This window comes from Cetorhinus maximus, chromosome 16, assembly GCF_964194155.1.
Source record: "Cetorhinus maximus chromosome 16, sCetMax3.hap1.1, whole genome shotgun sequence".
Lineage (NCBI taxonomy): Eukaryota > Metazoa > Chordata > Chondrichthyes > Lamniformes > Cetorhinidae > Cetorhinus > Cetorhinus maximus.
In genome coordinates, this window is record NC_135894.1 from 27,323,449 (window position 1) to 27,338,261 (window position 14,813).

At 41.5% G+C, this 14,813-nt stretch overlaps 1 protein-coding gene across 3 annotated transcripts in view; it reads right to left on the reverse strand.

Annotated features, from left to right (window-relative positions):
• The window catches only part of pcid2 (PCI domain containing 2), a 49,871-nt gene that overhangs the window by 17,571 nt on the left and 17,487 nt on the right, over positions 1 to 14,813 (reverse strand). For 2 of the 3 annotated variants that reach the window (XM_078559558.1, XM_078559559.1), the window contains one exon: positions 10,196 to 10,237. The exons of the other annotated variant lie outside the window; for it this stretch is intronic. In XM_078559558.1, coding sequence (XP_078415684.1) covers positions 10,196 to 10,237 — 42 coding nt within the window. The remainder of the gene's footprint in view (positions 1 to 10,195; positions 10,238 to 14,813) is intronic. 3 annotated transcript variants of the gene reach the window in all.

A 14,813-nucleotide genomic window follows, 5' to 3' on the forward strand; every position in this document is an offset into this window, starting at 1 on the left:
TTGAGAACAGGGGCTGCAGGGTTGATGAGCAAACTGACCATGGCACTGCGGTACAGGAAGCCATTCAAACGGGTGGAGCAAAAAGGAACATAGTGATAGTAGGGGACAGTATAGTGAAGGGGATTGACACTGTTCTCTGTAACAAGGAGCGAGAGTCCAGACGGCCGTGTTGCCTGCCCGGTGCCAAGGTTTGGGACATCTACTTAGGGCTGGAGAGGAACATGCAGTAGGAGGGGGAGGATCCAGTTGTCATGGTCCAAGTAAGTACCAATGTCATAGGTAGAACTAGGAAAGCGGTTCTGCATTGAAAGCATGAGGAGCTAGGCACTAAATTGAAAAACAGAATCTCAAAGGTTATAATCTCTGAATTCTTATCTCAGCCGCGTGCAAATTGGCATTGGGTACATAAAATTAGAGAGGTGAATATGTGGCTCAAAGACTAGTGTGGGGAGAAGTGGGTTCCGGTTTGTGTGGCACTGCACCAGTACTGGGAAAAATGCGGGCTGTACTGTTGGGACGGTCTATAGCAGAACCAGGCTGGGACCAATGTTCTTGCAAGCCGCATAACTAGGGAAGTAGAGAGGGTTTTAAACTACATAGTGGGGGCAAGGGATCAAATGTGGAAAGATGTGGTGTATCAAAGGGTAGAGATCAGGTAAGAGAGGAAAATAGTAATATGAGAAATGAGGGTTGGAGAATGACAGGAAGGAACAGAGAAACACCTAAGAATGTACAAAGAGTCAAGACTCAAGACTAGATGTACAAAGATAACAAAAAGACTAAATTAAAGGCTCTGCATCAGACTGCGCATAGCATTCATAACAAATAAACAATTTGATAGCGCGCATTGAAGTAAATAAATACGATCTGATAGCCATTACAGAGACATGGCTGCAGGACAACAAGGATTGAGTCCTGAACATTGAGGAGAATATGATATTTAAGAAGAATAGGAAGCTAGGTAAAGGTGGAGGGGTAGCACTGTTAATCAAGGATGGCATTTGTGCAATAGTTAAAGATGGCCTTGGTTCAGGAGATCAGGGTATAGAATCGGTTTGGGTGGAGATAGGGAATAGTGGGGGAAAGAAGTCACTAGTGGGAATGATCTATAGGTCCCCTGACAGTAACCACAATGCAGGACAAGGTATACAAGAAGAAATATTGGGTGCTTGTGGTAAAGGAACGGCAATAATCATGGGTGATTTTAACCTACATATAAACTGGAAAAATCAGATTGGCAGTAGTAACCTGGATGAGGGCTTCATAGAATGCTTTCGAGATAGTTTCTTAGAGCAGCACATTCTGGAACCAACCGCAGAGCAGGTTATATTAGACTTGGCATTGTGTAATGTGACAGGACTAATTAACAACCTCAGAGTAAAGGCACCCCTAGGTAGCAGCGACCACAATATGACTGAATTTTACATCCAGTTTGAAAGGAGGAAGAGTGGGTTTAAGACTAGTATTTTAAACTTAAATAAGGGCAACTATGTGGGCATGAAAACTGAACTAGCTGAAGTGAACTGGGATACTAGGCTAGGGGATAGATCAATGGAGAAGCAGTGGCAGAGATTTAAGGGTATATTTCAGAATACTCAGAATAAATATATTCCTACTATAAAGAAAAATTCAAATGGGAGCACCTGCCACTCGTGGTTAACTAAAGAAGTTCAGGAAAGCATAAAACTTATTGAAATAGCATATAACTGCACAAAGATGAGTGGCAGGTCAGATGATTGGTCAGAATATAAAAAACAGCAGAGAATGACAAAGGTTCACCAGGAGAAAGAAATTAAGAGGAAGCTAGCTAGAAATGTAGAAACAGATAGCAAGAGTTTCTAATGGTATTTCAACAGGAAGAGTAGGTAAAGTGAGTGCTAGTCCTCTAGACAGTGGGGAGTTAATAGTAGATAATAAGGAAATGGCGGATGAAACAAACAAATATTTTGCTTCACTGTAGACGATATAAAAAACATTTCAGTAACAGCTGTAAATTGGGAAGTGATGGGGAGAGAGGAACTTGGTGAACTTACAATCACTAGGGAAACAGTACTGAGCAAACTGATGGAGCTGCAGGCTGACAAGTCTCCGGGTCCAGATAGACTTCATCCCAGGGTCTTAAAAGAGGTGGCTATTGAGGTAGCAGACGTGTTGGTGTTAATCCAGAAAAGTCAGCATGGTTTTATGAAAGGGAAATCATGTTTAACCAATTTATTAGGATTCTTTGAAGAAGTAACATGTGCGGTGGATAAAAGGGAGCCTGTAGATGTACTGTACTTGGGTTTTCAGAAAGCATTTCATAAGATGCCACATGAAAGCTTATTGCGGAAAATAAAAGCTCATGGTGTAGGGGGTAACATGTTAGCCTGGATAGGGGATAGGCTGGCTGTCAGAAAACAAAGAGTATGCATAAATGGGTCTTTGTCTGATTGGCAGAATGTGACAAGTGGAGTCCCACAGGGGTCTGTGCTGGGGTCTCAGCTTTTTACAATTTACATCAATGGCGTAGATGAGGAGAGCGAACGTATAGTAGCTAAATTTGCAGATGACACAAAGATGGGTAGGAAAGTATACGGTGAAGAAGACAAAGGGTTTGCAGAGGGATGTAGATAAGTTGAAGGAGTGGGCAAAACCTGGCAAATGGAGTATAATGTGGGAAAATATGAAGTTGTTCACTTTGGCAGGAAGAATACAAAAGTAGAGTATTACTTAAACAGAGAACGACTGCAGAATTCTGAGGTGCAGAGGGATCTAGGTGTTCTCACGCATGAGACACAAAGAGTTTGTACGTAGGTACAGCGTGTAATCAAGAAGGCCAATAAGCTATCGTTTATTAGAAGAGGAATTGAACATAAAAGGATGTTATGCTTCAGTTATACAGGGCATTGGTGAGACTGCATCTAGAATACTGTGTGCAGTTTTGGTCTCCTTATTTAAGGAAGGATGTAAATATGTTGGAGGCAGTTCAGAAGAAGTTTACTAGACTGATACCTGGAGTGAGTGGGCTGTCTTATGAGAATAGATTGAACAGGCTGGGCTTGTTTCCAATGACGTTTAGAAGAAGGAAGGGTGACTTGATTGAAGTATATAAAATCCTGAATGGTCTTGACAAGGTAGATGTGGGAATGATGTTTCATCTTGTGGGTGAGTCCAGAACTAAGGGACACTGTTTTAAAATTAGCGGTCTCCCTTATAGGACAGAGATGAGGACAATTTTTTTCTCTGAGGGTTGTGCAACTTTGGAACTCTCTGCCTCACTGAATATTTTTAAGGCAGAGGTAGATTGATTCCCTTGCCTAACAAGAACCTAAGGTTATTGAGGTAGATAGGAATGTGGAACTCGGAAGACTAACAGATCAGCCATAATCTTATCGAATGGCAGAGCAGGCTCAAGGGCTTAATGGATTACTTCTGCTCCTATTTCGTACGTTCGTATTTTGATAGTGCTGATTGAGTGATAAATGTTGGCCAGGACACCAGGGTTAACTCCACTGCCCTTCTTCTAAATAGTACCATGAAATCTCTTATGTCCACCTGAGACAGCAGATAGTCATTGACAACAACGTTTAAACTTGGTTTAATGTTTAATCCAAAAGGCAGCACACCTTCAGTACTGCACTGACATGTCAGTTTGTTCAAGTTTCTGGGAGTAGGGCACAAGTCCATAACACATTATCAAAAATTACATCCATCACATTGCTGACCCATATCTGCAGGTTTTCTCTTTGTTTTTCTCCAATTTCTTCCATTTCGCCACTCTTTTCCTTGAATGGGCCATTCACATTTGATTTGACTATCCATTGTCTCATTAAAATTATTTTATCATCTAGTAACCTGCTTCTCTTTTAATCAGATTACTCAGGCCACTGGACTGGAATATCATTCTAGTTCATCTCCCATTCTTCTGAAAGGCTTCTTTATCTTTCAATGTTCAGCCCTAGAACATAAGAAATTGGAGGAGGAGTAGGCCGTTCGGCCCCTCGAGCCATCTCCACCATTCAATAAGATCATGGCTGATCAGATTGTGCCTTCAACTCCAGTTTCCTGCCTGTCCTCGATAACCTTTGACTCCCTTGTCGATCAAAAATCCCTAACTCAGCCGTGAGTTGGCCTCCACTGCTCCCTGGAGAATTTCAAAGACTATCAACAATATGAGAGAAGAAATTCCTCATCTCCATCTTAAAGGGAGACCCCTTATTTTGAAACTATGTCCCCTAGTTCTAGATTCCCCCATGAGGAAAAACATCCTCTCAGTATCTACCCTGTCAAATCTCCTCAGAATCTTATATATTTCAATAAGATCACCGCTCATTCTTCTAAACTCCAATGAGTATAGGCCCAACCTCTTAACCTTTCCTCACGTCATGCCCATAAGACATGAAAGAAATCATGATGTGGACCAATTACAATCAATCAAGGGGAGTAGCAGATGGTGCATCTCCAGAGCCTGGACTTGTAACAAGGACAAAGAGCCATTGCAACTCATTATATCTGCAGAAGTGCTAATAGCCATCATCTATCTCCTAAGGTGAACAATGGATTTTGACCAGAGACACAGAAACTGATTGTTAATCTGAAACTCATTCACCAATGGATAACACCACATAAACTAAGGTCCTTTGGCAAGTTTTAATGTTGCATATCCAGACTATCTACTGTTAACATCAAGCCTGGCAAAACCAAAGTAGGACTCCAGGCTGACAACAAAGCCTGCCTCACATCTAAACCTCCTTGAAGCCTGGTTCTCTGGAAGATTCCTGTCATCGCCTGTAAAGCGGACCAAGTCTCTGTATACAAACTTCATCTTGAAACTTTGAAGGAATTCAGCCAACTCCTGCTTTCAGCTAGCTGAATAAACCTGAACTTATAACTCCTACATGAAGAAAGGAACACTCATTTGTGATGAAACACAAATACTTACCTTAATCTGAAGTCGGAGGTTGGGAACTCCAGTTCCTGGCGAGCCTCTGGCCTTTTGAGCATACACCAGCTGGGAAATGGCCGCATATGTGTAGTTCATTTACTTTACCCTCTTCAGGCCAGGAACTGGTCCTATGCTACAGCACAGAAGCAAGGAAGGGCAAATGGCATGAAAAGCAAGTCAGATGGCCTGCACCTGGGTGCCATGGCCAAGTAGGTGTCCCGAGCAGAGCATAGGTGGGGGACATGAAGGTCCCAGGAGGTGGTCCCAACTAAGGTTCAAAGACGGGACAGCTTAACTTAAATGTTAAGTTAAGCTAAAGGAAAGGAGCAGAGAAATAGGCTCCGAGTTAAAGAAAGAGTTGGAGTGAGCAGACTTGAAGTGAAGTGAAGTGGGCTTGAGAGAAGCCCTGAAGATCCACGAAGGCAGCCAAAGGTTGGTGAATCTGTGCTACAGGCTGTTGGGATAGAAGTATCTTTTTGAAGCAGTGGTGTTCTGCTTGGCTTGGCCGAAGATCGGAATGTGTTCTTGGAAGGTGACACCTGAGTGTACTCGGAAATCCAGGGGAAAGGAATCTTGGAAGGAGAGATTGAAACCCTGCCAGGTGGACCACTGTTGAAGCTGCTCGAGTGGGAGCGACTTTTGGAAAGAAATCCAAGGTGAGATTTTCAAATGTGGATATTGGAAATCCTCTTGAGAAAGGTGAAGTTTAATTGAGATTGGTTGGCTCACAATGTGAGTGGGTGGGTTGTTGAGAAATCCATGGAATCTGCTTTGGTCACATCTGTCATTTATATTTGTGTGTGCCAGAGAGAGAAGGCAGGGATTTTAAGCTCTCCAAGAAGAAAAACTACAAGGCTATTGGGACAGTAGTTAACTGAATAATCAGTTACAGGGCTCAGTAAAGTGATCAGTTTAGCAGAGGTGCTACTGGAAGATGGGAGTTTAGGAAACTCATTTGTTTGCTCCACAACTGAAGAAACAGAGTTTAGAGTGCGGCTTTCAGGTGTCTCGAGGAGACATACGAGTCGGATGAGAAGCATCAAGTGAACGCTCAGGAGTTCACTAAAAGAAAACCGTTTGCAACTGTGCCAGTCGTAAGCGAGCAGCCTTTGTGTCAAACTAGTGGCAATTCTTCACTGGTTTGTGTGTCTGTAAAGATATTGCTGGGGTAAAGGAATAGCAGGAATTCATCTTGTGTTTGTATTGAGATTTTTCCAACTTTTTTGTCTAGTGTAATATAGTTCACTTTTGTTTTAATAAATGTTTTATTCTTCACATTAAAATGTTCATCAGCAGACTCCTGTGAATTTGTTCAGTAATTTACCTCCACAGTTTCTAAAAAAAGCTAGGATCTATCATGCCCATTTCACTCTGGGATCTGACTTGCCCAGTATTAACATCAGTTGGGATGGTAACACATTGGACTCTGACATTGTGGATTCAATATTCACATGAACTAATATTCCTTTTTTTTTGTTTTAAGTTATCCCTAGTTGTAAGGCTCTTTGCTTTCCTATCTCCTTCTAGTATGCTTGCGTGTGTGTGTATATAATTGCAACGACCATCCCCAGGTTTAAATGTATGAATCTATGAGCATACGGATTAGGAACAGGAGTGGGCCACTTGGCCCTTCGAGCCTGCTCCACCATTCCATAAGATCATGGCTGATCTGAATGTAACCTCAACTCCAAATTCCCACCTACCCTCAATAACCTTTCACCCGCTTGCTTATCAAGAATCTATCTACCCCTGCCTTAAAAATATTCAAAGACCCAGCTTCCACCACCTTTTGAGGAAGAGAGTGCCAAGAATTCATGGCACCTAGTACTAGATTGTCCCAGAAGAGGAAACACCCTATCCACATCGACCCTGTCAAGACCCCTCAGGATCTTATATGTTTCAATCAAGTTGCCTCTCTGCTTTTCTAAACTCCAGTGGATACAAGCCTAGCCTGTCCAACCTTTCCTCACAAGTCAACCCGCCCAATCTAGGTGTTAGTTTAGTAAACCTTCTCTGAACTGCTTCCAATGCATTTACTTAAATAAGGAGACCAATACCGTTCTCAGTACTCCAGATGTTGTCTCACCAATGCCCTGTATAACTAAAGCATAACTCCTCTTTTGTATTCCATTCCTCTTGAAATAAATAATAGCATTCTATTAGCTTTCCTAATTACTTGCTGTACCTGCATATTAGTCTTTTGTAATTCATGCACTAGGACACCTAGATGCCTCTGTACATCAGAGCTCTGCAATCTCCCATTTAGATAATATGCTCCTTTTTTATTTTTCCTGCCAAAATGGGAAATTAAACACTGTCCTCCATTATACTCCATTTGTCAGGTCTTTGCCCACTCGCTTATCCTACGTATATCCCCTTGTAGCCTTCTTGTGCTCTCTTCACATCTTACTATCCTACCTATCTTTGTATCATCATCAAATTTAGCAATCGTTCCTGTGGCACCTTCACCCAAGTCATTTGTAAAAAAATTGCAAAAAGTTGCCCAGCACTGATCCCTATGGCACAACACTCATTACATCTTGCCAACCAAAAAAAGACCCATTTATGCCTACCCTCTATTTCCTGTTAGCCAGCCAATCTTCTAATCCATGACAATGTTACTCTCTACATCATGAGCTTTTATTCTTTCCAATAACCTTTGATGTGGCACGTTATCAAATGCCTTCTGGAAATCTAAATATAGTACATCCACTGGTTCCCCTTTATCCACAGCATATGTTACTTCTTTAAAATACTCCAATAAATTGGTTAAACATGATTTCCCTTTCACAAAACTATGTTGACTCTGCCAGATTACCCTGAATTTTTCCAAGTGGCCTGCTATAACTTCTTTAATAATAGCTTCTAACATTTTCCCTGACAGATATTAAGCTAACTGGCCTGTAGTTTGCTGCTTTCTATCTCCCTTTTTGAATAATGAAGCTACATTTTCTATTTTCCAATCTAATGAACCTTCCCCGAATAGGGGATTTTGGTATATTAAAACCAGTGTCTCATTATCTCACTGGCCACTTCTTTTAAGACCCTAGGATGAAGTCCAATAGGGCCTGGGGACTGGTCAGTCCCAACATAAGGACATAAGAAATAGGAACAGGAGTAGACCCTTTGCCCCTTGAACATGCTCTGCCATTCAATAAGATCATGGCTGATCTTCTTGTGTTTCAATTTCCACATTCCCATCCAACCCTGATAACCTTTGACTCCCCTACCTAACAAGAATCTATATATCTGTCCTATAAGGGAGACCCTAATTTTAAAACAGTGCCCCTTAGTTCTGGACTCACCCACAAGAGGAAACATCATTTCCACATCCACCTTGTCAAGACCATTCAGGATTTTATATACTTCAATCAAACCACCCCTCACTCTTCTAAACTCCAGTGGAAACAAGCCCAGCCTGTCCACCCTATTCTCATTCCAGGTATCAATCTAGTAAACCTCCTTTGAACTGCCTCCAATGCATTTATATCCTTCCTTAAATAAGGAAACCAAAACTGCACACAGTAATCGAGGTGCAGTTTCATCAATGCCCTGTATAACTGAAGTATAACATCCTTAGTTTTATGTTCAATCCCTCACGTAATAAAGGATAGCATTCCATTAGCCTTCTTAATAACTGGCTGTACCTGCATACTAACTTTTTGTGACTCATGTACTAGAACACCTAGATTCCTCTGCACCTCAGAGCTATGCAACCGTTCTCCATTTAAGTAATACTCTGCCTTTTTTTTCCTTCCTGCCAAAGTGAACAACTTCACATTTTCCCAGGTTAAATTCCATTGGCCAGGTCTTTGTCCACTCACTCAACCTATCTGCGACCTCATGTCCTCTTCACAACATACTTTCACAACTATCTTTGTGTCATCTGCAAATTTAGCTACCATGTCATCACTCCCTTCATTGATGTAAATCGTAAAAAGTTGAAGCCCCAGAACAGACCCCTGCGGGACTCCACTCATCATATCATGCCAATCAGAAAAGGAACCATTTATGCATACTCTCTGCTCAGTGAATATGAGCAGAACAATCTGCTCAGTGAACATGAATAAACAATACTTCTGAGTTAACCCTAAAGAGAGTTTGCTGCGAGTCGCTTTAAAATTGACTTCACAAACAGAGGGTTTCGGGAAACACGCCACAGCGTTCAAAAAAATTAAAATACCACTGTTAATGGGACAGGACGGTGAGAAAAATAGGATAAAAACGAAATAGGAGAAAAACAGGAGTTCAGTTTACCTTTCTCCCAGTCTGTAACACTTATAAAACAACTCCTTCATCCGAAGAATCAGCCTAGTGAATCTTCTCTGAACTGCCTCCAATGCAAGTATAACCCTCCTTAAGTTATCCAATTAGTCACACTCCCCTAATTATACCGAATGCCTTTATTTACAGCGAGACTAGGAGCAATCAGGTCACAGCAGGTGAGACTGTATTCAACCAATTCTTTAACATGAAGGAACACAGAATTGTTTGTACATTTGTATAAACTATATCTTTCCAGGTTTATAATGGCATTTGTGGAAAGGTCAATCATCATTAAGTTAGGTTTGGTTACCTTGGCAGGTCTAGCCTCACTATTTGTGGTAAACAGTTGGCAGAAAATACATTTACTACAAATCAGTTTCTTTTCTTCAGAATTATGAATGTGGGAATATAAGTTTTAGGCATGCATACATATTTTATTGAGCAAAGGAGTTTCTTGTAAAGTCACTCAGAATTAAATAGCTGAATGAGTTTGCGTTCATATAGAGCATTTCACATCCTCAAAATGTCCCAAATCACATCACAGCCAATGAAGTACTTTTGAAGTGTAACCACTACTCTTGCTGGGAAATGTGCCAGCCAATTTGTGCACACCAAGGTCCCACAAACAGCAATGAGACAAATGACTAGATAATGTGTTTTAGTGATTGTGGTTGGGAGTTAACGTCAGCCAGGACAACAGGAGAACTTTACGCTTTTTTCAGAAAGACAGCGCCTCTCAACAGTGCAGCACTCCCGGAGTTCACCTGAATTAAATGCTCAGGTCCCTGAAATAGGGCTTAAACCCACAACTTCCCAACTCAGAGATGTGAGTGACACCACTAGGCCAAGGATAACACCTAATATTCCATTGGGGCTGAGCAGGAAAGACATTTTTCATCCTTGTAAATGGAGGGAGAAAAAGTTTATCACAAGAAACAGCTATTCAAAAATCATGATAAGATGACACATTTTGAAGTGGTGTTCAAACGAACAATTGAAACTTACCAGTTCTCCTCTTTGTGAGCTTGGAAGGCCCTCAAGAATGACGTTTTCCAATGAAGGAAAAATATATTTATATATTGTTTCATAACTTCAATAATCAGAGAAATAAACCGTAACTACTATTTTAAATACAAATAGACTTCCTGTGATATTACTCCAGTCCATAATGTTTTACCCCATGCTCCCACAAACTGTGATAAAAGTGCACCCCAAAAAGTGAATAGAAGCTGTAATACACAACCTGGAGGTTCAAAAATAATGGAACAAACCAGAAACAAAATTACAATTAAATACTGGGTGGGATTTTCCGGTCCCGCCCACGGCCAGGATTTTCCGGTGCCGCTGAAAGTCAATGGACTTTTGGCTGGCTCCCCAAATTTTCCATTCCCACCCACGACAAGTCTCACCCAAATCCTGGCCATTATTTCTTTCTTTACACATACAATTACAACAGGAGAAACAAACCCAAAAGGATCCAACAAAATCAATTGTGTGAATCATCCCAGGACACATCACAGGAATGCCGCCAAATAAAATTTGACAGTGCACCACATAAAGGGATATTAGGACAAACGACCAAAGGTTCAGTGGAAAGAGGTTTTAAGGAGCATCTTAAAGGAGAAAAACAAGGTAGAGAAGCAAAGAGGTTTAGGGATTTCAAAGCTTAGGGCCTAAGCAGCTAAAGGCACAGCCGGCAATGGTGAGAAATTCAAATTAGGATTGCTCAAGAGTCAGAATTGGGGAAGCACAGAGAGTTCGGAGGGTTGTGAAGCTGGAAGAGATCACAAAGATCATAGGACTGTAGAACGTGTACAGCACAGAAGGCAGCCATTCGGCCTGTAATATCTGTGCTGGCCCTCTGCAGGAGCAATTCACCCAGCGCCATCCCCCCACCGCCTTCTCCCTGGAGCCTTGCACATTTTTCCTTTTTAGATAGTGATCCAATTCCCTTTTGAAAGCCTTGATGGAATCTGCCTCAGCCACTCTCAGGCAGCACATTCCAGATCCTAACTACTCATTGCATGAAAAAGGTTTTCCTCATGTCACCATTGTTTCTTTTGCCAATTAATTACCTAAACTCCCAGCCGTAGGTGGGACCGGAAAATCCCAGCCGTGGGTGGGACCGGAAAATCCCATTCAGTATTTAAATGTAATTTTGTTTCTGGTTTATTCCATTAGTTTTGAATCTCCAGGTTGCGTATTGCAGATTTTATTCACTTATTAGGGTGCACTGTTATCACAGTCAATCCTTCCAACAATGGGAACAGTTTCTCCCTATCTACTCTGTCCAGGCCCCCTATGATTTTGAATACCTCCATCTCCTCTCAACCTTCTCTTCTCCAAATAGAACAGTCCCAGCTTCTCCAATCTATCAATGGAACCAAAGTTCCTCATCCCTGGAACCATTCTCAAAAATCTTTTCTGCACTCTCTCTAATCAATGCCTTCACATCTTCCTAAAGTGTGATGCCTAAAATAGGGTGGGTCAGGGCCATGGAAGGATCTGAAAACAATGATGAGAATTTTAAAATCAAAGCTGGCTATTCTGGGAGCCTACGTAAAGAATGGAGGGTGAAAAATGAAGGGGATTTGAGGCAAGTTGGAATCTGGGCATCAGATCTTTGGAGGAACTGAAGTTTACAGAGCGTGGGAGGCCAGACAGGAAAGCACTGGACTAGTGAAGTCGACAAACACAAACAATAAGCAGCATGACCAAGTACCAATGAAAGGATTCTGATGGATATTACAGCAAAGTTTAACAGGTGTATCAGTGAATTAAGAAATTAGTGGAGCAGCAAGGGTTACTTAATCGACAAATTCAGATGGCAACAGGCAACAACAAATTAATGCTGCAGCAGGTCCACAAGTGAATTAAAAAGTCAATGAGTCAATGGCTGGCTGCTAACCAAATGAAGTAGGCAGCAGTGAGCTAATAAAATTAGAGTGCAACAAGTTTTTAAAAAATTCATTCTTGGGATGTGGGCTTCGCTGGCTGGGCCAGCATTTATTGCACATCCCTAGTTGCCCTTGAGAAGGTGGAGGTGAGCTACCTTCTTAAACCGCTGCAGTCCATGTGGTGTAGTTACACCCACAGTGCTGTTAGGAAGGGAGTACCAGGATTTTGGCCCAGCGACAGTGAAGGAACAGTGATATATTTCCAAGCAAGGATGGTGAGTGACTTGGAGGGGAAACCAGCAATTAAATAAATTAATGCAACAGGAAGCCCCAATGAATTAATGAAATAAAGGAACAAAGGAGCATACCAACAAATCAGTATTGGACATCGGTGAATTAATGTCACATTCCTATCATCAACACTGCTTCCTGCCCACTACTGGTTTGATGGTTGCTGGTTTAACAGCTTTGTTTTCAAAGCAGAGTGATCATGTATTTACCACAGTGAAAGTAAGTTAAAAACCTGCAACTCTGGGTTAAGAAAGGAGCTTTTAATTTGCTATGTCATCTAAAACAGTCACAGCAATGTCATTAATTAATATAATGAGGTAATGTGTTTATAAAAATTCTCTTTAAAAATTCATTATGAGGCTAAGTCACTAAACCACTCAGAAAGGAAGGATGCAGTTAAGTAGAGGAAGTAATGGTGGGAAGAGGGCAAGGGTCGTTGTGGAGTCAGATGTCGCAAGGATTGCGGGGGGCGCACGCGTGCACTGTGGGATTGGAGCCCCAGTGCGGTAAACTCAATGGCAGCCAGTACTGCAGTGGGGAGAGTAAAAAGTGTCTTAGTCTGACCCAAAATTGGGCGGTCAGCAACACTATCATCAGGTGGGATTCAGCCAAACGGGTTCCTTCTGTCCTGTCGATGAGGTGAACAACCAGATAAACAGGGTTTAAACGTCTCAAATATCTTTCCATCCGATAAATTGGCCAAACAAAACGCCAAAAGAGGAGAAAATGTATTTTAGAGTTGGGAGACTTGTACCACAGGACTGAACTTAACTGGTAGTTGCATCAAGACAGGCAACTACATATACACAGATTCACATTACAAATACATACAGGCCAATTTTAAAGTTAAGTGCTCTCGCAAAAAATGATTTTCAAAATTGTTATGTAAAGGGGAATAGGAGGTAGAATCTGTGGACAGGAAGTATGTGGGCACCATGTGAAGACTTTTATTAATATACTAAACACCTTCAGTGGCATTATATGGGGAGTTAAGACTGAACAATCTTCAGGTGAAGTGAGCTAGGCAGTGGGAGATAATTGGATCACTGCATGCAGACATAATTCAGTTATACATTTGTCCTGATTTTTATAATTCATTTCTATTTTACATTTCTATGTTCACATTTACAATAGAAATAACCTATGTAAACTTCCCGCACTATAAACATAACAACTTATATTTATATAATGCCTTTAGATAATAAAGTGTCCCAAGGTGCTTCACAGAAGCATTAGATTAAATAAAATATGACACCAAGCCACATAGAGATATTAGGTTAGATGAACAAAAGCTTGATCAAAGAAGTGGGTTTAAGAAGTACCTTCTTAAAGAAGGAAAGTGAAGTAGGGAGGTGCAGAGGTTTAGGGAGGGAATCCCAGAGGTTACGACCTAGGGCAGCTGAAAGTATGGTCATCAATGTAGAGCAATTAAAATTGGGAATGCTCAAGGAGGCCAGAATAAGAAAAGCGCAGATATCTCGGAGAGTTGTAGGGTGGAGGAGATTACAGAGATAGGGAAGGAATGAGGGAATAGAAGTATTTAAAAACAAGGATGATAATTTTAAAATCAAGTTGTTTGGTGAGTATTGCTGAAAAGAAAGACATGCTATTGAAGCTTTTCATCTTGCACTCATCAGGACAGGTACAAGAATGCCAAATTTCAAAGGAAGCAACAATTTACAAGAAGCCATAGATATTTGCGCAGCACACTATATCAGGGTGAACTAGGCCCACCACCATTGCATGAATCAATATTCATCGAACTTATGAACTCAGCAACTCGCGCAGTTGAGTTCAGTTTTAATGACACCATGTATGCCCAAATAGATGGTGTTGCCATGGGATTCCCTCTAGGCCCAGCTCTCACAAACATTTTTGTTGGGTTCCATGAGAAACATGTTTTGGATGGAATGACACCTAACCGCCAACCCCTCACATATTTCTGATGTCTGGATGATTCGTTTGCTAGATTTAAATCCGCAGTTGCATGTAACAATTTCCTTACATGTCTTAATAGGCTCCGTCCTGCACTAAAATTCACCTTTGAAATGGAGCAGTCAAATTAACTCCCTTTCCTTGATGAATTGTTGAAAATCTATCAGGGGGCTCTCTACCACAAGCCTACATTCACTGGTCAATATACATGCTGGGATTCTTAACAAGTTCCACACGCTATAAGATTGGTCTTATCGACAACTTTGTAAATAGGGCCTGAGCCATTTGCTCACCATGCAAGCTTGATGCTGAAATAAAGCGCATCAAAGGCGTCCTGCAGGAAAATGGCTACCCTGATCAGATAATTTCATGCTGTATATCATGGAAACTCAAGAACAGGCCTATGGCCGTCACGTTCGGCCCTGGAAAGTGTCCAGTCTCCCTCAGATTGCCCTGGGAGGGCAAGTTATCTCAAAAATTGGAGCAACAGGTGAAGCTAG